Source organism: Lontra canadensis, unplaced genomic scaffold (genome assembly GCF_010015895.1).
Source record: "Lontra canadensis isolate GAN:19392208 unplaced genomic scaffold, GSC_riverotter_1.0 scaffold220, whole genome shotgun sequence".
In the NCBI taxonomy this organism is placed as follows: domain Eukaryota; kingdom Metazoa; phylum Chordata; class Mammalia; order Carnivora; family Mustelidae; genus Lontra; species Lontra canadensis.
Window position 1 is genome coordinate 24,127 of NW_022631214.1, and position 25,766 is coordinate 49,892.

The following is a 25,766-nucleotide window of genomic DNA, read 5'->3' on the forward strand; positions in this document are numbered from 1 at the left end:
ATGGAAAGTTAGAGCCTATCAGCTGTGAGCTTTGTGAGAGGCCTGGATCCCCACCTGGTCCAGCCTCCCGCAGTGGGTTTTCTGTCCCTATGTTCCCAACACAGGAAGCTGGACTAGGACGTGTTGCTGGGAGGTGCCGTGGGGGTTAACATCGTTCTCATTACCGAGGTACTGTGCGGTCATGAGACGGGTCCAAGGTCACAGGGAAGCTTCATGGGTGGAGGGGGGACAGGGAGCAGGAACTATTGCGTGACCCCCAAAGCTGCCTCTTCACCCAGAGCGGACGGGCAGAGTCGCAGGGGCTGCATGTGACCGTCACACCCATCTCACGCCTCAACCACTAATTACCTCAATCAGCTTGCTTAATTGGCACCCAAACAGAAACAGCAAACACGAGGGGAGGACCAGGTGTCAGGCCTGCCGGCAGCTGCTTGGGGGCGGGGGACGCCCTCGGCACCCCCAGATCAGAGCTCCTCCGACGTCGAGCCCACGTCTGATGGAGGGTTCCAGAGCTGTCCTCTGCCCTTGCAGGCGACGACTTTTACTGCTTAAAAGCCCGGAAACTGTGACAGGTCAGCACAGATGCCAGAGAACGGGGCTCAGATGGGCCCCGCTGCCACCGTTGGGTGGCGTGAGCCCGCAGGGCTGGGACCGAGCCCCATGGGGCCTGGCCGTCGCAGTGCCCGTGCATCGGGACACAGGCAACACCTAAGCGAGGTGCCCTGTCTCCTGCTTGGTTCTCTGTCCTCTCTGTGCCCCTATGATCAAAATGACACTTTTGTGGAGAGCCCCGCTATCTGAAGGCCAGGGCTTCCTGCACCGGCGCGGAGAGGGAGGACTGGCACCGCGGCGTGGCTCTGCCCTGGCTTGTAGGGTGCCGGGAGGAGGCTGTGCCCACCGTCATCTTAATGGAGATGTTTTCTGGACCCTGACTTCATTTAATTTGCCCTCGGCCGCCCCACAGCCAGGAGCATGGCACCCACCACTCAGTGATCCTGTACTTCTCAGGGAGCCCTGCCTGTCCTCACCTTCCCTGAGCTGACCCGAGAAGGGACACCCCGGCCCAAGCTCACAGAGCAGGGCCTCTGGAGAGCTGCTGTCGGCCAGCTGGGGACAGGAGCCCCAGACGTTGCTAGCCATCAGAATCTGTGGGAGGAATTCAGTATCCTGTAGTCCAAGCCTCACACCTGACTGACCACATCAAGCACACCCACACACACACACACTCACATGCACACACTCACCCCTCCCGGTCCTTCCTGTGTCTGTCTCAGCCCCAGTGGGAGCAGCCCTCCTGCCCCTCAGAGTGGACACCCAGGAGGCCACCAGGGCCTCTGCATTCTCTGGGAGGCATGGGAGCCCTGGGCCCAGCTCACTGGCCTCTGGGAACAGAGGCCACCCCACATAACAGCACGGCGGCGGCGGGGAGGCTGGAGTTAGGAGGTCGGGGCCTCCTTGGAGACCTGTGACTCTCGAGGCCTTCCGAGCTGGCCCTGTATAGCATCACTGTGGTCTCAGCAGGGGGCAGGGCAGTAGGGGTCCCGACACCCCCTCCCCTGACTCACAGTGGCCCCCACAGGCCTCACCACCTCTCCGGGAAGACCTGGTTGGAAATGCTGGTCACAGGCAACTAGCTCTGGCCAAACTGAACTCCTAGGGGTACAGTGGGAAGGGTTCCACGGGAGGGGGGTCCATGGGAAGAGCAGTTGGTGTTGAAGCCGGGTCGGGGGGCAGAGCAGCTCCTGGATACTCAGAGCAGCCTGGGCCCGAGAGCAGCACAGTCGGTCAGGCCTCCGGGTCTCCTCCATCAGGATCTGCACGGTGACCGTGCAGAGAGCGGTGGGAAGGGGTCCAGCCCATGGAGATTGCACTTGGGAGGAAATGCCACACAAAGGCACTGGGGTTTGTAGACCCAGGTGGGCCCGGCACCTTCCCAGCCACTGTGACAGAACGGAAGTCATTGGGCTTCATCCGTGACCTGCCCAAGATCCTCACCTCTTTCTCAGAGGACGTGCAGGTGACACAGAAGGGGCTTTCAGGGACAAAACCCGTCCCTTGCTCTGGGTTGCACCACAGTGTGTGCAGATACACTCAGCGTCCAAACCAAGGCTGGGCGGAGTGTGTCTCCATGCGCCCTGGTGTGAGCTCAGGTAGGAAGGACTTTCTGAGCCCTCAGCTCCCGGTGACACTGTTTCTTTGGTAGCTGCCTTGACTGAGAGCATGCCATAAACCCTCCTAAGGACACGTCTTTCCCCTACCTGTCCATCCCCCAACCATTTGTTCACCCACCCAGCCACCAGCCATCCGTCCACTTACTGTCCTCCCACTGCCCCCCCATCTATCCATCTACCCATCTGTCCATCCATCCACCTGTCCGTCCATCCATCCATCATCTACCCTCCACTTACCACCCACCCATCCATCTGCCTTGGTCCAAACAACCAGGCCAGATATCCGGGTACAGGGCACGGCTGTGCATGAAGACGGCACACAAGCAGAGAGGTAAGCAAGCTCTGCCTCCCAGCCCAGACCTCCAGGCCAAAGGCTGGAAGCGGGCAGGAACAAGGCATCCGGCCCCATAGGACATCTCACCGGTGCAAAGCCACCAGATGCCCGGCCGCCATCTTCCTTTTGGTCGTGTGGAATCTCCCCTCCAACAAACAAACACGGCCTCACACTCAGGAGAAAACTGCGTGTATGATTTCTGCAGATTTTGCATCTGAATCTAATTTTAAAAATTTATACTCTGCTCGATGTCCTTATAGCGTGGGCCCAACCCAGCCACGGGCTGATGCCTGCCCCTCGCACCAGGACCCTCACTCTGCGGGAGCAATCCAGCTTCAGGGCCGGATGGACAAGTCCCATCTCCCAGGGCCTAGCTGGGCTCAATCCATCCATTTTTGACAAGAAAGCGTCTCTCTCAGGGATGATCTGTATATACACATACATGCCCCAACACAGGTGATCCCGAGTCCTGTTCCCAGCTCCAGACCCCAGAAGCTTCTGAGCTGGGCCTTCATTCCAAGCTCCTGCCGTTTGTTTCCCTGAACGTGTGGAACACCCCAAACAAACAAGAAGTTAAAAAAAAAAAATGGTTGCCTTGCTTCCAAATGAGTGGCTCTTAAAGCGGGAACCCCAGGCCAGTGGGGCCAGCCTTGCCTGGGGCGCCCTGGAGATGGGGGTGGTCGCCGCAGCAGACCTCCGAATCGGAAACTCTGGGGTGGGCCTGGGCCGGCGGGCTGCGTTTTAACAAGGCCTCCGGGGGATTCCGATGTTCGTGGAGCTTGGGGGCAGCTGCGCTAAGGGCCTCCCTCCCCTCCGTCTGCCCTCTGGGCACCCTGGGCGTTGGGCACAGTCCTCTGTCCCATGGACACTTTCTAGGATGGGGCTGCGTGTCCTTGCACGTTCTGTCCTCCAGCGGGGGTGAGGCCGTGCCTCCTGGGTCACGCCCCTGCACCGGCCCAAGTCTGAACCCCTGTAGCTGCATGAAACAACGGAGGAGGTAGGGAGAACCCCACGGACGTGGAGCTCTTCCCTGCCTCCCCCAAACACACGGAAACGGTAGCTACGTTATTTAAAAGCTAAAAGCACATATGGCTCCCCGCCCCTCGGAAGGAGCGGACGCGGGCTGGCGAGCGGGGGCTGGAGCTGTAGGGCGCGGGAGCCTGAGCCTCATGGACGGCCGGGGACTGAGTGCGGGGCCCTTCGTGAGGCCTGGGGCTGGGCTGGGCACCCTGACCGTGACCAGAAGCTGCTCCCTGGCCGCAGCCAGACCCAGTGAGACAGGAGGAAGCAGAGATGCACGGCCCTGGGAACCAGGAGACTCGTGCGACAGCCGGCTGTGGGTCTCGGGGTGAGAGCCAAGCCACTCGGCTTCGAGCCGGGGCCTGGGGAGCCGGCATCAGTAATCCAAGACTTCCACGCAAGGATGGGCAAGCATGAAGGTACGATGCCCGTGAGCGCCGGGATCTCAGACGTGCCGAACGCACAAGGAAAGCCCAAGCCCAGAGGAGTCAGCCCCCAAACCCAGATGGGGTTCACGGAGGAGAGGGAACCGGCGGAGGGGGTCGTGCGCAGACCGTGAGGCCTTCCAGAGAGGACGGAAGGGGGGGAACCAGCCATGGAGAGAGGAGAGCACGAGTCAAAACACACAGTCTACGAGCGGCCGCAGGTGACCAACAGGGACACGCGTGCCGCGCACATGAAACACACCCTCAGTGCAACGGAAACGGGCTTGCACAGTCATCTGGACAGGGCTGAAAAGAGCACTCGTTCACTGGACGTGGGGCTGAGGCGATCGATCACCCAGGACGCGGGGCCCAACAGGGTAGGGACGACCCCCCAGCTATGCGACTGGACCCCCAGGCCGTGAGGTCACGTGCCAGGAACCCCGGCGTTCTCTGGATTTGTGAAAAGACGTCAGCCATGGTCAACGGCGTCTACCAGGACCCGAGGAGAAGACGGGGCAAGGAATGCACGGGCGCGAGGGGGTCGGGGACCCAGACGGTCCCCTGGCCACTCCTGGTGGTGTGCTGACTGCCGGCAAGCTCAAGGGGTACTCAGACAGAGCAGGAGAGGCTCGGTGTTTCTAACGTCCACGTGAAGGAGAGAACACAAGAGCAGAGCCACGAAAACTCTATGGCAATGACAGGGAAGGACGTACTCATCGGTACCACCTGACCCACGATGCGGGAGCGAGGGGACAGGTGTGCGTGCCCCGATGGCACTGGGGTTGTGCAAAGGTGGCCCTGCCCGGCGGCAGGGAAGGGTGGCGTATTTGATGAGTGCAGTGAGAAGCCCGGGGCTGCTATTTTCAAACAACAGAAGGAAAGATCACAACCTTGCTCGGACAGACATGCATCCTAAGGGGATTCAAGCCTTTACTGTGCGGGAGGGACGGCAGGTATCAGAAGGAGCTGTGGCCGAGCGGCTGCTCAGACAGGCCTCCCCGAGTGGGATGGCGAAGGCGCTGAGGACGGGGGACACGCGTGCTGATGTGGTCTCTGTCCGCGAGAGGCCAGCGGCACAAGGGACGGACGGGACAGCCCCTGCATCACCCCGCACAGGGCCAGTGTCCCTAAAATCAACTGGAAACAAGGAACGCCGTCAGAACCCACTGGCCGAGGAAGAAACATACGGTCAACACACGTACAAAAAATGTCCGTGCTCACTAGCAAGCGAAAAATGCAAATTAAGCCAACAAAGACGTTTCCTTTGCGCCTGCCATCTTGGCGAAAAAAGTAACAATATTTATTTCATTAGAGCTGTGTCCTATTCAGGCCTGGAGACCTCTCCCTCATGTGCCGTGGCTGAGAAGACGTGTACAGAGAAGGACACACAGACGCACACTCCCGGGCACACACACAGGGCAGCGGGGACAGGACGGGGATTTGGGAAAAGCTATCAAATGCCCTGAAAACGGGCATTCCGTCCGGCAGTGATCCCGTCTCCAGATGTCCATCCCGGGGGAGCAGCTGAGCCGTGAAGCAGACACCGGCCACTGACTTCCGTGCAGCGCAAGGTAGCAGAGCCCACGGACGGTCTGGAGCGTGCGCGTGAAGCCCAGGAGTACTGGGCAGTGAGCCCAGCGCTGTCCCAGGCCTGCAACTATGACAGCATCCAGGGGCAGCGTTCCCGCGTGTGCACGCACATCGGGGGGCAGCGTTCCCGGGTGTGCACGCACATCCACAGGCAACGCTCCCACATACGTAAACCGTCTCTGAAAGGACGCACCTCTGGGCGCTGGCAGGGACCTACCGCGACTTTCCTTCTGTCCTGGTTTGCTTACTTCAAGGCTTTTCTAACAAGAGCTGGTTTTCTGAAGGAGGGGAAACCGGTGTTCAGAAATGCACCATGTGTCATCATTGTTACAGTCACTGTGAGTCCTTGTTCAGGTGCTGTGAGCTTCCGTTTCACCAAATCCGTGCCAGCCCCGGAGGGCGGTCCTACCACACCTGCCCGTGACAGATGGAGAAACTGAAGCTCAGAGAGAGGGCGGCTGGCTGGCCGGCAGAGGGTTCTCTGAAGGGTTTTTCCACTGAGATGTCCAAGTGGACGGAGGTGCTCCCCTGGCTCAGAGGTCTGACCTTCTGCTCGGGGGGACCGGGCAGGCAGCAGGGAGTAGACCGTGGACCATGTCCCGTGGGCTGTGGGGAGTAGGAAGGCACCCTCGCTGTGCTAGGCAGACCCACTGCTTGCAACTAGAGCAAGCCCTTCCTGAAAGCCACTAGATCAGGACTTCACCATCAGCTCCCCACATTCTCCTGTGCCCGCTGCCCACAGAGAAATATCCAGGACCGGCCCCAAGTGCTCCCTGCACCCCTCTGACATCCAGCGGCAGTGTGGTCACACGTCCCCTGAGCCCCCCTGGAGTGACCGCACCGCTCCACCGCTCTGGCGAGACAGGAGCACATCTAACTCCCCTCTGGGATGACAAGGAAAGGCCCGCCACCCAGCCCCCAGGGCTTTGACGCCCATGTCCCACTGAAAAGGCTGGGTCTGAAGGTGCTGTGATGCCCCAGCACTGTGAAGGCTTTCCCGTAACACCACGGAGAAGCAGCGAGTCCAAGAGTCTCCAAATAGATGACAATTTCCAACTTGCCTTCTGCCGATGGCTCTCCCAGCCGGGACACACACCGCTTGGTTTTGGCTTGGACTTTATTAGCCTAACGGAGGCTATGGATTCATCTCCCCTATTGGCCTCGTGGACTCTCGCATTAGGGGAGGAACTGCTGGCATTTCTACAATCACAGAAGGGGAACATGGCCCTAGGACCACAGAATTACTCCTCTGAGTGGGCCATGCTCCATGGCCACCTTGCCAAGAACGGACCAGAAACAGCGTGGCTGCAAGGTGCATCTGCGCCAGAATGCAGGAGAAAGACCATGGGGTCATGGGGCTGCCTGCGGCCTCTGCCATGAGGGCCACATGCCTGCCAGGCACGCTCCTGCCTCAGGGCCTTTGCACATGCCGCCCCTCGGCTGGGAATGCCTTTCCCCTCAGCTGCCTAGCTTGCTTCCTCTCCTCCTTCACACCTGCTCAGATGTGGCGTTCCTGCCCGGACTATCCCATGTAAACCGACAACTGGCCGTCCCTCCCCTGCCCATGTTTTTCCACAGGTGCCACAGATAGCATGCCATGCACTGGATACACAGGCCTCAGGTGAGCAGAGATCCTTAGCACCTGGGACTGCGTGGGAGACACCCATAAGAAATTGTTCCACAAAAGGACAGCTCGCTTTCCTCGACGTGTCCCCACCCCAGGCTCTGGCATCCAGCAGGTCACAGAGAGGCCCTCTCCCTCCCAGGTGATTCCTGTGTTCATTCACAAGGGCATGGGACCTGGACTTACAGGGTCACCCGCAGCAGCCAATAGGCAGCGAACGAGACAGGCGCAGGCCTGGCCTTCCGGGGCTTAGTCCTAGTCCAGTGGGGTGGGCAGGGGGAGGTGTCAGCGAGGGACCACAGACAGAGATATATCGTGAGAGGAACATGCTGTGGGGCCGAGAGCTGGGTTTGGAAGCAGCAGGGCTGGAAGGGAACCTGCCAGAGAGGGTCCAGCCGGGCCTGGCTGCGGGAGGGGAGGGCGGGTGGCTGACTGTGTGCCCAGGTGGGCGGGTGTTGGGCGGGGAGGCTGTGGGTCCCACCCAGTTTGGGCTTTGTTCTCAGGGCGTGGGGAGCCCTGGGGCTCTGAGGGCTTGTGTAGGGAGCAGATAAGTGGGACGGGGTGAGGCTTTCACAGACCCCCTGCTCCCAGCCGTCAGCATCTCTACGGGGACAGTGGCAGGTTCCTGCTCTGGGACACAGAGGGAGTGTGCTGGTCACCCTGCCCTTGCCCCTCTGTGCCCGTCTTAGGCCTGTGGCGGGCGGGTTTTGGGGCAGACCTTGCTCTAAACCTGGGGACAGGCTGGGGCCCCAGGCTGGTGGTGGTTGCAGGCGAGCCGCTGTCCCGACACCACCACCAGCCAATGGCGTCCACCGCATCCCGACTGTGGAGGTTCTGGGGTGGGCGTGACTCGGGACCCCTGCAGCAGGCCTGCCTGCACCCGGGTCCTCCCCGCTGGCTTGCGTCATATGTATATAATTTACCTCATAAGTTATATATATATAATCTATATAATCTATCTTGTCCTGCTGGGACGTCCCTGTTACCCGTGAAGCTGCCCTGAGCCCCGTAGCAACAGAAGAAGGAACATGTATCAACACACCCGTCCACACGGTTTGTATGTGTAAAACTACTTAACACACGTGAAGCAGTGCTGTGTGAGCACACCCACCTCTAGCATCTACACTGGCATCTGCTTATGCGTCTACACTGTACTTGTATCTGTATCTGCACCACATCCACGCCACGTCGCCTCCCTCTGCAAACCGGCCCGAGGCCCCCTGGCAGCGCCAGCCCCAGAGCCCTCCCCACACCCGGCAGGACCTGCACAGCCCTGAGTCCAGAGTCCACCATGCAAAGTGGACACTGAGGTGGGGGACGTTCCGGTCCCACCCATGGTCACAGCACTGGGGCCCGAGCACAGCTGGGCACTGGGGTCTCCTCATGCTGACACCCCTCTTCAAAGGTCCCAGAGGGCTCCTGTCTATGCTAACACGCGCCTCCCATGCCCCATCGGCCACCCAGGTGAGAGCCGCCCTTCCCCCACCTCCGCCCTTCCCCCACCTCCCAGCACCAAAACCAGCAGTGGCTGCCGCTGTCACCTGGGGCGGGGGGTGCGCTGCCCTTCTCTGTCACCCACGTGTCCTTGCGTTTGCCACGCATCAACCCCACTTCTGGACGTCACAGTGCAGACGCCCCCTCCCTGCAGTCACCATGTGTAGCCTCTGCTGGGCGCCCCCTTCCCAGCGGGGGGCATCCGGGTGCCACAGTTCCCCAGTTCCCCGACAGGACAGGACACGCAGCACTCCTCACGTCCTCCGGGAGAGCCTCCCTCATGGGACGCAGCTCCTTCCCCATTCCCTGACCTGCCGGATTCTCAGGGACTACATGCTGTCACGGTGACATCCAGGGACAGCTCCTCCCCACCCTCCTGCCAGGCTCCGCTCAGTTCTGTCAGGCTCCCAGGGGTCGCTCTCCGTGCAGGACCTCGTTCCTGGCATCGTGGACCCCAGTCTTGGGAGAACCACATCCCACCGGTGTGGGGAGCTCAGCCTGCCCTCCCCGCTTCCTCTGGGGATGAGTTTGTCCAACTCCCGGCCCCTGTGTGTCCTCACGCCTGGACCTCTCTGCTCTGTTTCTCCCTCCCTGTCCTGTACCCCAGGCCAGCTTCTGCCGGAACCCGCAGGCCCCTCTGAAGCCACAGACCCTGCCCACTCTCCTCCCACCGCAGGCTGACATTCCCTGCCTGGCCCACTGGGCTGGCTTGACCCCCCTCTACCCCTGGGGAAGGCCCTGGAGGGGGCTCTGCTCTGAGCAGGGGGGTTCCTCAGCATTGCACAGACCCTCCTGCCCTCAGCCCAGCTGGGATTGCCTTGGAAGGAGAGAGGGAGCAGAAAGCACTAGGAGCTTCCCGCTGGCCCTGCATGGACACCTTGCTGCCCCTGCAACCTTAGCTGGGTGGGGCCTCCCCAGTGCTGTCCCCCGCCCCACAGCTCCCCAGGCTCCCGCTCCCCCTACCCAGCCGGAGCCGCAGGGGACCGCCGCAGCCCGGCTCCCCGGCCCCCTCGGAGTCTGCTGCGCGTGCCGACGGCTCCTAGGACCCCCGTGTTTGCGCAGACCCGCGGCGGCCTCCCCGGGGCTCCCAGCTCGGAGCACGGCCCATGCTGAGCTCGCTCCCCACGTGAGGATGGGGATTGTTAGTGAAGGATTCGTGTTCGATGACCAGCACAGCTGAGAAAAGTCAGCGTGAAGAAGAATCTGCCGGCGCAGCCTCCTGCTTCCGTTTCTAACATGCATGATTGGAGGCTGACTCTAAGGTTTCTATTTAAAATTAGTCTGTGTCAGAGAATTAAAGAGAATGGCAAACGTTTCTGAAATGATTCAGAGAATCTGAGGTTTGGTAGACGTGTCAGGGATCAGATACGCTAGAACTTTCCAAGCACCTGGGGTGGGGGGATTTCTGCTGTGATATCAGACCTTCAAAGGGCTCAAGCAGAAGAGCAAACAGATTATATCTGTAAGTGTCACTTTAGAAGATTCAAGGGAATTTTATTAACTCAAGGCAGAAATGGAACTGATTGTTGTTTAACGGCCTTTAACCTGTTCAACCCGAGTTAATCAAACATTAATCAGAGGGAAAGGGGAGGTGAGTGTTCTTACCGGATTAGACTTATAACTGTAATCATCGGGTCCCGAGGTTTAACTTAAGAGCTTAGAGCAAATAGGTTTAGAAACGTGTGACTGCTACAGACTGTGTGGCAAGTTTTCAAGCCCAGCCTTCGTCTCCGTGAGTAAAGACTCCAGAAGCAAAGGCAGACAACGCACCCCAGAAGCCCAAACCAGCCGGAGTGCAGCCCACCGAGCCCCAGCCAGGCCCCCCACCCTGGCTCTGCCCCTGGGCATTTGCAGGGTGCCGGCGCCCTGCCCCCCACTGGGTTTAACCCTCCGGGGTGGACCCTGGGGGTCGGCGTTTTAAGGAAGCCTCTGGAGGCTGGAGGTGCAGCCTGGGCCCCTGCCCCTGCCCACTGACAGCCGTCCGGTCGTCCGGTCCCCGAGTCAGAGTCGCAGACCCTCGAGGGCCTCCTGTCCCAGCTGGGCCCCAAGTGAAGTTTAGAGAAGCGCGGCCGCCGGGCTGTGGCTTCACGGCGCCAAGCACAGCAGGCCCCAAGGCGGACACTGTGTCCCCTGAGAGGGGACCCGGTTCCCAAGCCCCACGAGCAGAGCCACTCCACTATCCGGACCCGGGACCTAGTTAACCAGCAGCGCCGAGGAAGGGGTCTGCGCCCTGGGGGAGAGCGGTGGGTTGGGAAGTGGGGGGCAGAGGCGGGGGGTGGAGACTGGGTCACTGACGGCCCAGCCCGTCCCCAGAAGCTGCACTGGTTTTCAGGAGTGACGGTCTGGGCGCTGCAGGTCCCACGACTGTGGAAAGCCAGCCACCCGGCCTCACCGGGGACACCAGCCTTCAAGTGCGCTGTGCACTCCAAATTAAAACCTGATTCATTACTTTTCAGACTGAAACGCAGCACTGAACCATTTTTTTCTTGAAGCAGAGGAGAGTCAGAGCCCACGCCAGGCCCCGTGGTGGGGAGGGACCCAGCCTCTGCAAGCACCGGGCTCCGGGGGACAGCCGGTGTCTCCAGCGCCACAGGGACCTCTCCACCTGCCCAGCTGCTCGGGCCAACTACTAGCAAGGCAGCTATGACCTCCCTGAGCGCCCACCCCACCCCCAAGCAAACCCGGGGGGCGCTTCCTCAAGGATGCACCAGACCACGCAGGATCTCACCTCCCCGGTCCTCACCACTCACCTCTCTGCATCGCTCCAGAAGCCCTCATTCCCTCCACCCTGGAATCCCAGGGGCCAGAGGGACCCCAGAAACACGGAAGCCAATCCTGTGCTCAGAGCCACCAACGCCTCCTGGCTTCCTCAGAGCAGAAGCTGACCCTCTCCTCCTTCCCTCTTCCCCTCAGCTCCAGCTGTACACGTGTGTTTGCTTCCGGAGCACATCAGCATGCTCCTGCCCCAGGGCCTTTGCACCGGCCATTCCATCTGCCGGGAACACCCTTCCCTTCCCCGGATCATCCAAGCTCCCTCATGGCACCTGGAGGTCTCTCTATAAATGTCCCTTCTTGGGGGGAGGCTTCCCTGACTGCCACCTCTAAAACTGTCCCTCCTCTGCACTCCTGCCCCTCACTGCCTCCTTTCTCCATTTGGTGCTTCTCACTAAATGACACACTTTCTCTTCTCACCTCCTCGAGGGAAGGTGAGCTGCAGGGAAACAGGATCTACGCCACCTGTTCCCTCCGTAGCCGGAGGCGGGCGCGCAGCCGGCGCTCACAGAGCTGGTAAATGCCGCTCAGCTCCCTGCAGGCAACGTGGGCTCCGGGGAGGAGGGTCTTGCCCAGAGTTGGCAGGGAGCCGGCTCTCTGGGCGCTTCAGATCCCCAAACCCGCCTGCTCAGATCTGTCAAGTGCTGGTTCCGAGGGCTGTCCGGGCCGCTGCCCTTGAAGGGGACCTGTGTTCCCGCCACCGACATTCCCAAAGGCCTGAGCGACAAAGTGCCCTCCCTGGGGGGCTAGGTCGGACCTCAGCTTCGGGCACCCAAGAGAGAAGAGCTCTGCCACCCCAGAGACCCTGATTTGCAGCCAAGATTCTTCCAGAACTTTCTATTAGTTCTCCAAGTTGCCAGGTGAGGAAGTTTGAAACCAGGAGGGGCCCCTGGGGTGCAGGGAAGAGGGTGGGAGGCTTGGGGGCCAGGGCCCATAGATCTCAGCTCGCGGCATCCCTTGGAGGTGCCCCTGGCCATGCAGCCCCATGCCCTCCCCCATGGGGCCCCAGTGGCCCAGTCCTGCCTGGGACCTTTGCACGAGCTGCCTCCATGCCCACCGGGAGCAGCCATGGGGCCTCCAGTGCCCACGACCCGCACCTGCACCCCTGCCTTCCACGTCCAACTGAGGTGAACCTAGACCGCGTGCACGGCAGTGGGACAGCTTGAGGGCAGTTGTCCCACTGCGGACACTCAGTTCCCTGAGCCGAAGGAGCAGCTTTGAATGCTTCCAACCTCCCCGCAGCGCCGTGCGCGCCTGAGAACAGATGGTGTTCGCTATGGAACAAACACAGCACGGTGTCCCACGCAGTGTGGTTCCTCACGCTGACTCCACGGCTGCCCCTAACGGGTCTGCACACCCGTTATCCGGACAGGTCCGGGGGCCCCGTGCGGTGCCACTTACCCTCATGCCCAGCTCGATGTTCTCGCCGCCATACACCTCCATACCCGGGTCCAGCAGCCCGATGTCCGCGAAGTACTCCCGGTCCACCACGAACGAGCAGCCGATCATGGCGGGGGTCCTGGCGGGGGCAGAGACAGCTGTGAGCAGGTGACAGGCACGCGGCCCCGAGCCCCAATCTGCTGTGGTGCTGGACACAGACCAGGCCTGCAGCTGGAGAGCCCGGGACTCAGGATAGCGGCTTCTCACCTCCCAGACCCAGGCAGGCCCCCCTCAGGGTCAAGCTTGTCCCCTTCAGAGCCCAGGAACGCTCCCAGCACAGGCCAAGTCCGAAGGCTAAATGAAGAGCATCAGTAGATGATGAAAACCAGCACTTGACTTGGGCAAGTTAGCGTAGGGGATTTTACGGACACTAGTTTACTTAGTGAACCAGCACTCGACTTGGGGGATTTTACAGACACTAGTTTACTTAGCGAGTTGTTTGACTGCCCTGAACATCATTTCCCAAGCCTGAGTCACTTGCTTTCCTCCTTCATCATTTTGTCCATTCTCTATGCCAGGACTCAGGGAAGCACTGGGCCGTGGCATAGGCTGTGCACTGCTATGTGCTAAGGAACCTCACTGATATCAGGCTCTTTCTGAATGACACACCTTGAAGTTGTAGAGTGCACAACCTGTGCAGCTGTAGACTACGGACTGCCATCTGTTCTATTATTTCTATAATTATCCACACCCACACGTTTAAAAACCGTCAATCTTAACTCGTCTGCAGAAATTCTATCTGTGGAATCAAGCATCTCTGTGCTAGTTACATTTTCTCTAGTATGCCTCACAAATCTACCAGGGTCGTGGGTCCCGGGGAAGTGGTCTTACAGAGCACCATGAGTAAAGCGGGGCACGGTAAGCCAGCATCACTGTGTCCGCTACCACGCAGTCATTCACTCTTCATTCAATCACTAATGGATGGAACAGTGAGCGTCCCCCAGGCGGTAAGGATAAAGAGAGTGCAAGTTGTCTCCAGCAAGAAGAAGGCACAGTCTAGATGGCGCAAGGAAGCAGGGCCTCTAGGCTTTGATGAAAGGTTTTTGCCTCGAAACACAGACGAGGCCCATCAGCTTGTAGGCTGAGGGGCTGGTGTCTTCCAGGCCCTGCAAGGAGGCAGCAAAGGACTTCTGGTGTCTACAAAGGTCCTGTGGCCGCTCCAGAGCAAAGCTGCTCCCTCCTCTTGCCGCTGCTCCTGCAGAGACATCCCTCATCACTAAAAACAACAGGGAAGGAGGGTCTCCATCACAACTCACGAGAAGCATTTCTGCTCAGCGAGTGGCAAGTCAGAAGTAAACGCCCGTCAGTTGTCCAAGAATAACAGAGGTGTTAAAAAACGATTATCCTTTTATTTGTGCAAAGAGTTGATTTGATCTGTCACTAGATTTTGGTCACAAATCTAAGGGTAACGAAATTTTAATGCTGCTTTTGACTTTTTTTTTAAATTTTTAAAAAGATTTTTATTTATTTATTTGACAGACAGAGATCACAAGTAGGCAGAGAGGCAGGCAGAGAGAGAGGGAGAAGCAGCCTCACTGCTGAGCAGAGAGCCCGACGCGGGGCTCGATCCCAGGACCCTGGGATCATGACCTGAGCCGAAGGCAGCGGCTTTAACCCACTGAGCCACCCAGGCGCCCCAACTGCTTTTGACTTTTAATAGCAAGGGTTTGATGGGTTAAGTTATAATGCACCGACGTATCACAGACACTTCTCTCGTTTTCTTCACGGCAACGAAAATCTTCGGGTGGGCTCTAGTGAATTAGAGTGCCAGATTCCCTGCCAAGTCTGTCGTAGCTGGTAATGATTTTTTTATTATTGCTCAGAATTCCAAAATAAACTGAAAATAAATGCACGAGGTGACGGGAGTGGAACCAGCGGTCGTGGAGTTTGCCGGCATGAGGAAATGGTACGGTGATCACAGAACACAGCAAGCCTAAGGCTGCTTTGGCTGAGGGGTTTCTGGGTCCCGGGGGAGATGTCGTCGGGGGGGCACCCTTACATTGGGCTGTTGCGTGACACGCACGGCCCATGGCCAGGGCCCCACTGAGGCTCCTGCCTCGTAACAGACACGCAGACATGCACAGACGTGCAGACACACGCTCCCAAGCCATGGGACTCCGGAGCCCTATGCAGGGGTGATGATGAAACGAAGACCCCCAAACGTGCCCTTTGGCCTCCGGGAGACCAACAAGGGTCGGGGTGAGCCCACTCAGGCATCAAGAGGACACGTGCTCAGGGGTGCGGCCGGCCATATGCTCAGTGAGCGAGCACGGGGACGGCACCTAGGGCAACGCACGGCATGTGGGCACACGGAGCACGAGGGGCCAGTCTGCACATGTTCCACACGGGCGTGTGCAGGAACTGGTGTGGATGGGATCGGCCCTCTTGGGAAAGTCTGAAGCAACGGCTGGAAGGCCAGAAGCACCCCATGCGCCCCGAGAGGTGTCGAGAGCAGGGGGCACCAGGTGGGCTCTGAGCCCCTAGGCCATGTGGCCTTCCCTGTGCTTGGCTCCTTCACCCACACCCCGCGGGCCAGACGCTGCCTCCCTCCAGCCACCCCGCCTGCCAACACCGACTGTAGAAGGTGCCTGGAGACCAGGATCCTCGGCAAGGACTGCTGTCGCCCACCCCGCCATGAGCGTCTGTCCTGGGCACTAAGCCGGCGCGGTCTGCGGAAAGCTGCAGCACGGAGGAGGTCAGCTTGGAGGCCATCCACATGGATGCTGGCACGAACTCGGGGGACGGGACTAACCACCCAGCCTGTGGCAGCAGGGACCACCCAGCACCCCTGCAAGCACCTCTCAGAAGACAAGCAAGAAAGTCAGAGGGTAAATGGTCACTGTTCTTCCACGGGGATTGGAGAAGCGTCCTGTGTGCGCCCGGGAGAGCGTCTGTGTCTGTGCACGGATGTGTGTCTGCACACGTGTGCCTGTGGTGTGTGTGCAGGTGTGTCTGTGTGTGCAAGCAACTTTACGTGCCTGTGTCTGTGTGTGGTTTGGGTGTGCAGCTGTGAGTGTGTCTATCAGTGTGCAGGGTGTGTGTGTGTATGTGAGATTTGGGCCCTCGCCCCACACACGCCTGGCTGTGGGAGGGGCAGGGTGCTGGGAGGGGCCCGACAGCCGGACCCGGAGATCTCCTTCCTGCAGGCCTGTCCTGGGGCCCCCCGGGCCTGCGGGAAGCCAATTCATGCCCACAGGGCCCTCACCGTCCCCTGCATGCATGGGTGGGACTCTGCCCCGGTCCTGGGGACGGGAGCTCCAACCCTGGCCACGGGCTCATGGCCACGGGACGCACGCAGGTTCCTGCATGCGGTCCCACATGCCGCGCCCTGGGACGTGAGGCGGCAGCCGGGCTGACGCGCTTCCCCCACGCCCACTCTCCGTCTTCCTTGAGCTTCAAGTACGATGAACAGCAAGAAAATTTCCTCCAGTAAATCTTCACACGCCCGCCTCTCGGGCCTGGCTCTGACGTGCAGACGTGTCCTCGGGAAGGCCAGCGGCTCTTCCCATCAGCAACGCGGGCTGGTAGTTCTCAGACCGCTTTCAACAGTTTTCAACAGTTCTCAGACCGCTTTCCAGAAGAGACCCCCGTGGACGCGCACGCACCCTCCGCTGGGCTCGGGGAAGCGATCCGTCCAGTCGGGGTGGGTCGCACAACCTCCAAGAGCGCCTTCTGCCGGGAGCCAGGCACAGCCGGGCTCTACCCCGTGGGCAGTGGTAGGAAGCCCTGTCCGGGTGGGGGGCCCAAGGGGATCCTCTCAGTGAGGACAAGGATGAGGGGCAAAGGGCTTCAAAGCTGCTCCCCGGCCTGGCTCAGCCGAGGGCTCAGTACTCCAGCGCGTGTCTCCAGCCACGCGAGAACCAGGGGAACAACCCAGGGACCCACTAGCTCCCCATCATGGGCCTGAGCAAAGCCCCCGTTCCCCGACATCTGCCAGGAGTCCTGCAGGACACGGGGTCTCCAGGAATTAAGTGCAGCTCAAAGCTGGCATCCAGCGCCCTGAAAGCCGGTCACGTCTCCTTCCTGCGCCCCTCGCTGGCCCAGCCTGACCGTACGACGGTTGGTCCCTTCGGCTCCACGAAGGGTGCTGGCAGCCGGGCCGAGGCCGCTCAGCCTCCCGTTCACACCTGCTGGACGTGTGCGGCGTTTCCAAGACTGGGAATGGTGCGGCCACGGTGAGTGTCCGGGGGGGTCTGTGTGTGGACAGAGGCTTCCTGAGCTTCCAGGACGACAGCCGCGGGGACGGCGTGCCAAGCGGGACGTGGCTGCACCTTTAGGAGAAACTGCCAAACCCGTCTTCTGAAGCGGTGTTGCCAGTCCTGCCTTGGGGCTCGTGGGGGAGCTCAGCAGCGCCCAGCGCGGCCCTCCCCACGGCCCCGGGCACCTCCCTGCAGTCCGTCTGTCCTGACGGAGGCCGGCGTCTCCATGACCTGCGGGCCTCTCCATCTCCTTTGGCAGTGCGTCTGTCTAAAGGCTTTGCCCGTGCTTGATTTGGAGTTTTGGCCTCGGGGTTTCCAGAAGCTCTCAGGTAGGGCCACTGATGAGGGAAGTTTGAGACAAGACCCAGTCTGGCCAGAAAATCCTGCTTCCCGGGAGGCTCGGGGCGTCCAGAGTTTGCCAAAAATTTCAGGTGCTTCCCCTTGGGCTGACCTCACTGAGTCCTACGACCGGAAACACTGGGCCCCGGTTTTGTGAACGAGGGATGGAGTGCATCTTGAATGAAGAAAAATTCCTTTCAAACCGCTGCTCCTTGCTCCAAGCGAGCCTGGGGACCTGGTGGCCCACTTCTGGGCCTGGGTGGCTCTGCATCCGTGTCCCCTGCAGAGGCCCCGGAGCCCCAGCTCCTGCTCCTTGAGGCTCTCAGGAGCATCGCGGCCGTCTCTGAGGACGTGGCCGCTGGGACAGGGCCAGAGCCCGGGGATGCTGCTCTCCAGGTCCTGGGAATTACTGCTCCGGGCAGCTCTCTGTGTCGACAACACTATTTTCCTCAAAATCCGAGAGATGCCGGGCTCTGGCCAAGCTGTTCATCCCCAGGGTCCGCAGACCTCACAATGGGGTGTCCCGGCTGCTCTCGGCCAGCAGCGGCTGCTGCTTGGAAGCCCCCACAAGGCCCTCCTGGGGGAGAGGCTTTCAAAGGCCTTAGTGGCTCCCGGGCACAGTGGGCCGTTTCGGCGGGGTTTGGGCAGGGACATGCCAGTTTGAACAGAGTGGGGGGTGGGTGACTCCCAGCCCCGGAAATCTCGAGCCCCTGTGGGGGTCCCCCGGAGGTCAGCGGGTAACAGGCACCCCCAGGACCGAGTTATGAAGCCTGGATTCCCAGGGCTCTGGCGGTGGGGAAGGGGCTGCTGAGGGCAGAGCTGCTGACGGGCACAGCTCAGCAGGAGGCAGCGGCTCTGGGGCGACGGGCGCCGTGGGGGCTACAGCCGTTGGAGGCCCGAGCCTGCTCCACGTGGCCTGCTCAGCTCCGGCCCGTGGCCACCTTGTCAGGGTGCGGGCCTTCCCACCTCCCGAAAAGTGTGGGATCTGTGTATTCTCAACATGGAAAACTCTCTGTTTTCATGTTTAGGAATCAATTTAAATAAATACACACGTTTGAGGACAGCTGTGGGGTCCCTGTCTGCAGCCCTGTTGGCCTCTCGGCCCACTGCTCGCGCCTGTGGCTCCCGCTCCATGCCTGGCTCTCGTGGCATCTCTGCCCAGCTCCATCTCCCTCCCGCTCTCCTCCCTCCCTCTCTGGGTTCCGTCCTCCCTCCAGGTCTGCTTCTCTTTCACTGGTTCCTCCTTTCTGCTCCTCTGCCTCTGTCTCCCTCCTGCTCCCGCCCTCCCCCCACCCCGCCCACAGCAGTCTCCTGCGCCCCCCACCACCCCGCCCCCGTGACAGCCCCTGCACAGCCCCCTCATGGCAGCCCCTCTCCCGGTCCCGGCTCCTGCCCCCCTGCCCCCTCCCCCAGCAGCCCCTGTGCCCCCCCGACCAGTCCCGGCTCCTGCCCCCCCCACCGCCCCCGTGGCAGCCTCGCCCCCCCCCCCATGGTGGGCTCACCTGATGGGTGCGGCCTCATCGCCGCGGTCCAGCCAGTCCTGGGGCGGGATGATATACATGCACCAGAGGCCCCAGTTGTAGCCGTGGGCCGCGCTGGCGTACTGCTGCACCTCAAACGTGTCGTACTTGATGTTGTCGATGGCCGGCAGGACGATGCGCCGCCTGTCCTCCTGGATGCGAGCGAGCGCCGGCTCAGCCCTGCAGGGAGGCGTGTGCCTGTGCGGGGGCCACGGCGCCGGGACCCCCAGCTGGCACCTGAAGACGGGTCCGCCACCCACAGGCAGGGTGACGTGGTCAGGCCCACCCACCCGCTAGACCTCAGCCTGCTGCCGGGCAAGGACATCGGCCCTGGGAGCCCAGGGGCATCTGGCCGCAGACCTGACTTGCCTGGGGCCTCGACCTCACCTTCCTGCCCTGACCCCACCAACACCTGTCTGACCCCAAGGACATGAAGACCACCTGGGCTCCGGTCCGTGACATCCCCTGAAAGGCAGCCCGCAGACTCTGCCACTGGCCTGGTTCACAGCTCCAGATCCCGCTCCCTGCTCCTTCTGCTCTGCTCCTGTGCGAGGTACACGCACAAGCCCTAATCTGAGGACCGATTATGTGCCACACCCTGGTCTAACAAACTGGAATACATCCATGCCTCTGAGAGCTTATGGTCTGTTGCAAGGATGAGATAGGCTATTGGCCACTGTTGTGCAGTGCGCAACCGACACAACAGTACATAGTGGTCCTGAGAGGGTAGGGGGCAGACATCAACATATAAGGGAAGGTACAAGGTGACAGGTATTGTGCAGGAAAGAGAACAAGGAAAGGCTGACTTGGGGGTTGCAGTTTAAAATAGGGAGTCAGTGTAGGTTGCCCTGGGCTAGGAGCAGGAGGGGTGTGATGCGTGTTGGAGGGATGGGTGAGGGCACAGGCAGCACTGAGGCCCTGGGATGTGAGCCTGGAGTGAAGTGGAGCAGCATATGCAGTAAAGCCAGAGAGCAGAGGGACCCGAGGATCTGGGCTCTTGGGTGACCTCTCTGGCCAGCAGCGTGAGTTGCAGACTGTGGGGAGTCCCTGGGGAAGCAGGGACTTGGACATGCTGCTTCTCCTGCAAGGACAAGCACGAGACAGCGCCAGAAGCCTGGGCTCTGAGTTGGAGTTCAACTGTGGCCATGGGCGGCCCGCTGCCTGGGGACCAGGGGCGGGAGCAGCAGGGAGGGCTGGAAGGGCCAGGGCGCCAGCCCCAGGTGGGGCCGCTTGTGGGGACAGGTCCTCTGGTCCCACCTGGCGACACCGGCCACACGGCCTGTCCTCTTTCCCATCCTGCTGAGCGACAGCCTGGTACTTACCTGCCTTCCAGCTTTGCGACGAGGATTAATTAATTACTGTTAGCAACACGCCCAGAGATGAAGAACAGTCTGCAAATGCCACATCTGCTAACAAGGCAGCGTCTTTGTGGAGGCCACTCCTGGGGGAGGGGGACGCTATTTGCAGATGGATAACTGGGTTTTCAGTTGTGAAAATTAAAGTTACACTGATTTAAAATTGCATTTGAAGTGACTGACTTGTAGCTCTCCCAGATGGCTTCCAAATGCCCAAGGGAGCTCATGGTATGGTAGAGGGAGGAACAGCTACCAAGTATGGTTGTGCAGTGTGCAACCTACACAACCCCGTGGAGTGACCCTGGTGGGGGGCAGGCAGTGATCCGTAATGAACAATAGAAGGTGATACACTTTGTGGGAGAAGAAGGGCTGTCTCATGAGGGCAGCAGAGCAGAGAGAAAAAGGGCCCTCGGAGGGGAAGTCAAGCAGAAGAAACTCGCATCTCTGCCAAATGTGTGGGAACAGAACCAACCCTCATGACAAAAGCATGGTCCTGGGGCAGCTGAGACGCTACAGGAGAGGGGAAGGAGAAGGCTCCGCTGGCCTAGGAGATGCCAAGCCCCTGCTGGGGCCAGCGGCAGCTGGCGGGAAACCACGACCTTGGAGACCCTGGGATGCCAGACCCTCTCAGACCAGCTGGGGACACCGAGCCACGCACAGCACTGGTCCAGCCCCGCCGCACAGACTCAGGACTGCACCCAGCCTACAGGTCCCCAGTCAGCACGGCCACCACCGACCCCTCGTTTCCTGCGGCTGGTATCCCAGGGAATATCTTACGTTAGGCTTCGCAGTGTTTGAAAATATGCGCGGGAGATTTGATACATAAATCGTGAGTTTTCGTTTCTACTGAAATAGGGCAAGCCGCCGCCGTGGGCCAACTTCTCCCTGCGGCTCAGCGGGTGGGCACCACGGGCAGCCCCTGTTCGCTGCTGCCCCTGCAGAACCCCCACTGAAGGTTTAACCTCGATCACATCACCCTAAATCCAACAACAAGGACCTTCTTGAGAAGCAGAAGAGGAAAGTCATGGACACATGGGGGAGAAGCCATGGGAGGACAAAGGCCATGGGGCTGTGGCCACAGCCCAAGGACTCCATGGACCCTGGAGGCTGGAGGAGACAAGGAAGGACCCCTCCTCCCCAGGCGCCTTGGCTGACACCTGTGTCCCTTCAGTGGACTTCAGGCCCCAGAATGGAGAGAGTAGTTTCTGTTGTTTAAAGCCTCCTGGCTTGGTGTGGCTCAGAGCCCCAGGTCACCGATATGCATGGTCAAAACTCCCTGCGCCCATGGGCCACTCCCGTGGGCGCATTCTGTGTCCAAAGCGTCCCCTCGGCTCCCAGGCCACCTGGGGGCTGGTCTGCCATCCCAGGGAAGCTCTGATCTGACCCTGAGGCCCGGAGCCAGGCGCCCGCGGGGGTCTCCTGGACAGCACTCACACAGTCTTGGCAACAGCCCCCACCCCGGGCATACGTCCAGCATCCTACCTGAACATGGGGAGATGGGAGACCTCCCCCGCCCGCCCCCCGCCTCCCCTGCCTGTGCCATGCTGACACATTGTGCTGACACATCGTGCTGGCACGCTGTGCTGACACGCTGGACATCCCACCGTGACTGTCCCCTACCTAGAGTGTCCCCACAGGATCGCTGCCCCCGCTCCCTCCCCCGCCACGATAAAGCCCTCTCTCATCTGCGCAGGGCACCACCCACATGCAGTCATCAGAGAAGTTAAGGGACCAGCTTGTTGCTGTCCAGAAAACTCTGAAGCACGTCCAATTATTTGCTCAAGACGTCCTCAGACACCTGCTCTGAGGACATCAGCATGCCCCCTGCCTCGGGACAGTGGGGTCTGGACAGAGGTGGCAGGAGCAACCCTGGGTCTGACACTCCCTGGGGACCTGGCATCCCCCTGGACTGGGGATGACGTGCTAGCAGCAGACACCATTTTTAAGGCTGCTGCAGAGCTGCACCAGGCTTCCGGGTGGCCCAGGCTGTACCCGTGGCACCTATGAGGACCCCGGTACCCCAAGCTGCAGACCCAAGGCCGCACAGACCTGCGCTTCTGGCCACCCCTCAGGGGCTGCTGGGGCTGCTGGCCAGGAGACCTCATGGAGCACCAGGCCGGCAGGGCAAGCACGAGCCCAGGGAGAGCGCCCCAGCCTCCCTGCCGGGGTGCGGGGTCACACCTGCTCCTGACCCACCGTGCAGCCCTGCCACTCCCTAGCCACGTGCCCCTGCAGGTGTCTGTTAGAGGCCCACTTCCCACCTGCATGATGCACGAGAGGGCTCCCCAGGACAAGAAACTGCTTCCAACTGGTGCTCAGGGCTTGGGCTGCTGACAGCGTGCCAGACCCTGTGGGCGGCGCTAGCACACAGCTGTGTGTGTGTCCGCGCTCTCTGTGCACGGTGGCCGGCCAGATGCATGGCGTCCTGCCGTTGGTGCCTCACGAGCGGCTTTCGGCCTGGGAGCTGGACCCGGATGCTCCGGCCCCCAGGCTCCTGTTCTGCCGGCCCCCCAGGGAGTGCCCTCAGCCAGCCCCCGGCCCTGCCCCCCGCACCCCGCTCTCACCAGCCCGTGCCAAACTCCACGTGGGCATCGAAGAAGCCCACCACGGGGGCCGTGGCCGCCTTCCAGCCCTGCAGCCGCGCCCGGATCAGGCCTTCTCGCCGGCTGTTACGCACAATCTTTACCAGGCCTGGGTACCGCCTGTTGACGTACTGGTCCAGGCTGGCCTTGAGCTCCGCTGCAGGGGACACAGAATCGCCTCAGCAACTCGTGCCCCGGGAGGGCCCCGAGGTCGCCCCCGGTCAGCGTGGGCAGGCTGGGGTGCTGTGTGCCCTAGGCCCATCCTCCACGGCCGCTGAAGGGCACCCGCGGCGGCCGGACGTGCTTCAGGGGCTGGGGATACCGTGGGGCTCGCCCTCCCGTGTGGGCACAACAGGCAAAAGCCAGCCAAACAGGACTGATTGGACTGAGGCGCGTGTCATGGAGACAGGCGTCCCCGGGGGCTGGGTGCCTCCCCCACGAAGAGGAAGGAAGGCCTCGCACGGACGCATGGGTGAGCACACGGGGTCGGCCCACACTGGGCGGTGTTCAGCCGTGACGCCTGCTACTATATTCATGAGCCCTGAGGACAGACGCTGTGGGGCCCCAGTTCCCTGAGGTCCCGACGAGAGACGCTCGATCCTGGCTCCTTTCACAGGGTCAGCTTGGGGCCCCGCAGTGTAGACAAGTAGCCGGCCCTGGGTTGGACACAGCACCTCCTGCCCTTGGAGGGCTCCAAAGGTGTCCCCCAAATTTCCTCCCCTTCCCTCCCTCCAGATATGCCGAGGAGAGCCCCTCATGATGAGCCCACGGGCCCTCAGTCTCGGGGCTGCCCATGGTGGGTTCAAGCTCCTGGCTCAGGTGGTGCCCAGGCATCTCTGGACCCCCGGCAGGGGCTTTGAGCCCTCTGCGCCGGCGGGCATGGGATGCTTGCGGGGTCCCCGCTGTGAGTGCTGGCCCAGCTCCCCTGCCAGCAGACCCTCACTGGAGCCCACACCCCCTCACAGGCAAGAGGCAGGAGGTGTGATCAGCAGATAGGGAACTCAGCCTGCCTGGCCTCTTCTGGGCAACATCTGTAGGGCATGAATAGAGCCCCCACTTTAAGGTCATCCACAGCCTCAGAACGGGACGAGTTTCAACGTAGGGTGTTTGTGGATGTAACTGGTTAAGGATCTTAAGGAGAAATCCTCATGGACTTCGGGTGGGCCTCGTCCAGCAACAGGTGTTAGTACAAGAGGAGACACACGGGGAGGCTGCATGAAGATGGGGCAGAGGGGGAGGGATGCAGCTCCAGCCAAAGCACGAAGGACACCGGCCGTCCCCAGAGCCAGGGGAGTCAGGGAGGACTCGGTCTTGGAGCCCACGGGGTATACAGCCCGGCCCACCCTGACTCCAGGCTTCCGGCCCCCAGCTCCAGGCTTCTTGCGCTGTTGGGGTCCCCCACCGGCCCCCACTCACTGCTGTCGCTGTTGTCATCCACCAGGATGACCTCCTTGAGGAGCCGCGAGGGCGTGCGGTTCACCACACTGTGCACAGAGCGCAGGATGACGGAGAGGGCCTCGTTGACAAAGATGAAGACCACAGAGATCTGGGGTAGGTCAGTGGCATGGGTCATCTGTCTGCACCTGCGGGGACACAGTCTGTGGTCAGCGGTTAGCGGTCAGCGTGGGGCGTGCCCGCTCAGCCGCTTCTCGCTCTGATACCCAACGGAAGAGCAGCAAGGCCGTGGGGGAAGCCCCAGACTCAGTGATGACGTCCGTCTGAAGCCAGGGGCTCCAGTGCTCTGAGCCTCAGCCCACTGTGTCCATGCTGAAAGCCAGGGAATGGCAGTCATGTCAGGTCATGGCCCAGTGGTGGGCGGGGCCCCGCCCTGAGCCCAATGCCATCGACACCTGGTTCCACCTGCAGGGGGTGTGCAGTGGGGGGTTGTGGGAGCAGCGTCCACAGTGAACCCTGCACCTTGAGTGTGGTGCGGAAAGTGGAACCCGGGTAGCCGGCGATGGGCTGAGCAGGGCCTGGCCAACGTCAGTGGAGGGCCACGGAAGTGGACATGAAACCTGCAGGGATGGCCTCATCATCAGGGCTGAAGGTAATAGCCTTGGCCAAACCTGAGGACTGAGGGGCACAAGGGGGGGACGTGTGGTTTTCGCAGGGGTCTTGATGCAGGGGCTGGGCATGGGGCGAGGGACATCTGGTTCCTCAATCTGATTAAATGATACACATTTGCTAAGGGGCCTGCAGAAGGCAACGGGCTGTTGGGGTAATAACGTGGTGGAATGAATTCACCAGGGGCCAAGGGAGACAGACAGTAACTAACTTAGCAAACGGTCAAAAATAACGTGATGGAAGGGGACCTGGGTGGCTCAGTGGGTTAAAGCCTCTGTCTTCAGCTCGGGTCATGATCCCAGGGTCCTGAGATCGAGCCCCGCTTTGGGCTCTCTGCTCAGCCTGCTTCCCCCCCCACCCTCACCTGCCTCTCTGCCTACTTGTGATCTCTGTCTGCCAACTGAATAAATTAAATCTTAAAAAAAAAAAATAACGTGATGGAAAAAAGAGGAAACAAGAGCAAAGGAAATAGGAAGATACACGTGGAGGGGCCCAGTCATGTACATTTGCTGCCACAATAAATGTAAACGCACCAAATCTCTCCTTAAGATGGCAGAGGCCACTCAGCTAGACATAGGCGCTTGCACACTCACACACGCACATTCTCACACTGACCACAATGACACATGTTCTCACACTGACTCACACATTCTCACACTGACACACACATTCATATACTCACACGTTCTTATACTTACACACACATGTTCTTACACTGACACATATGCTTTCAAACTGACTCACACTACATTCTCACCACTCACACACCCTCACACTGACTCACACATTCTCACACTGACTCACACTCATACATGTTTCACATGGACTCACACTCAC

At 60.6% G+C, this 25,766-nt stretch overlaps 1 protein-coding gene across 3 annotated transcripts in view; it reads right to left on the reverse strand.

Moving 5' to 3' along the window:
- GALNT9 (polypeptide N-acetylgalactosaminyltransferase 9) overlaps positions 1-25,766 on the reverse strand; it is a 72,344-nt gene that overhangs the window by 11,118 nt on the left and 35,460 nt on the right. For all 3 annotated transcript variants that reach the window (XM_032849203.1, XM_032849204.1, XM_032849205.1), the window contains 4 exons: positions 24,282-24,448; positions 22,848-23,022; positions 18,911-19,108; positions 12,832-12,949 (listed from right to left, as the gene is read on the reverse strand). In XM_032849203.1, the coding sequence (XP_032705094.1) occupies positions 12,832-12,949; positions 18,911-19,108; positions 22,848-23,022; positions 24,282-24,448 (658 nt within the window). The remainder of the gene's footprint in view (positions 1-12,831; positions 12,950-18,910; positions 19,109-22,847; positions 23,023-24,281; positions 24,449-25,766) is intronic.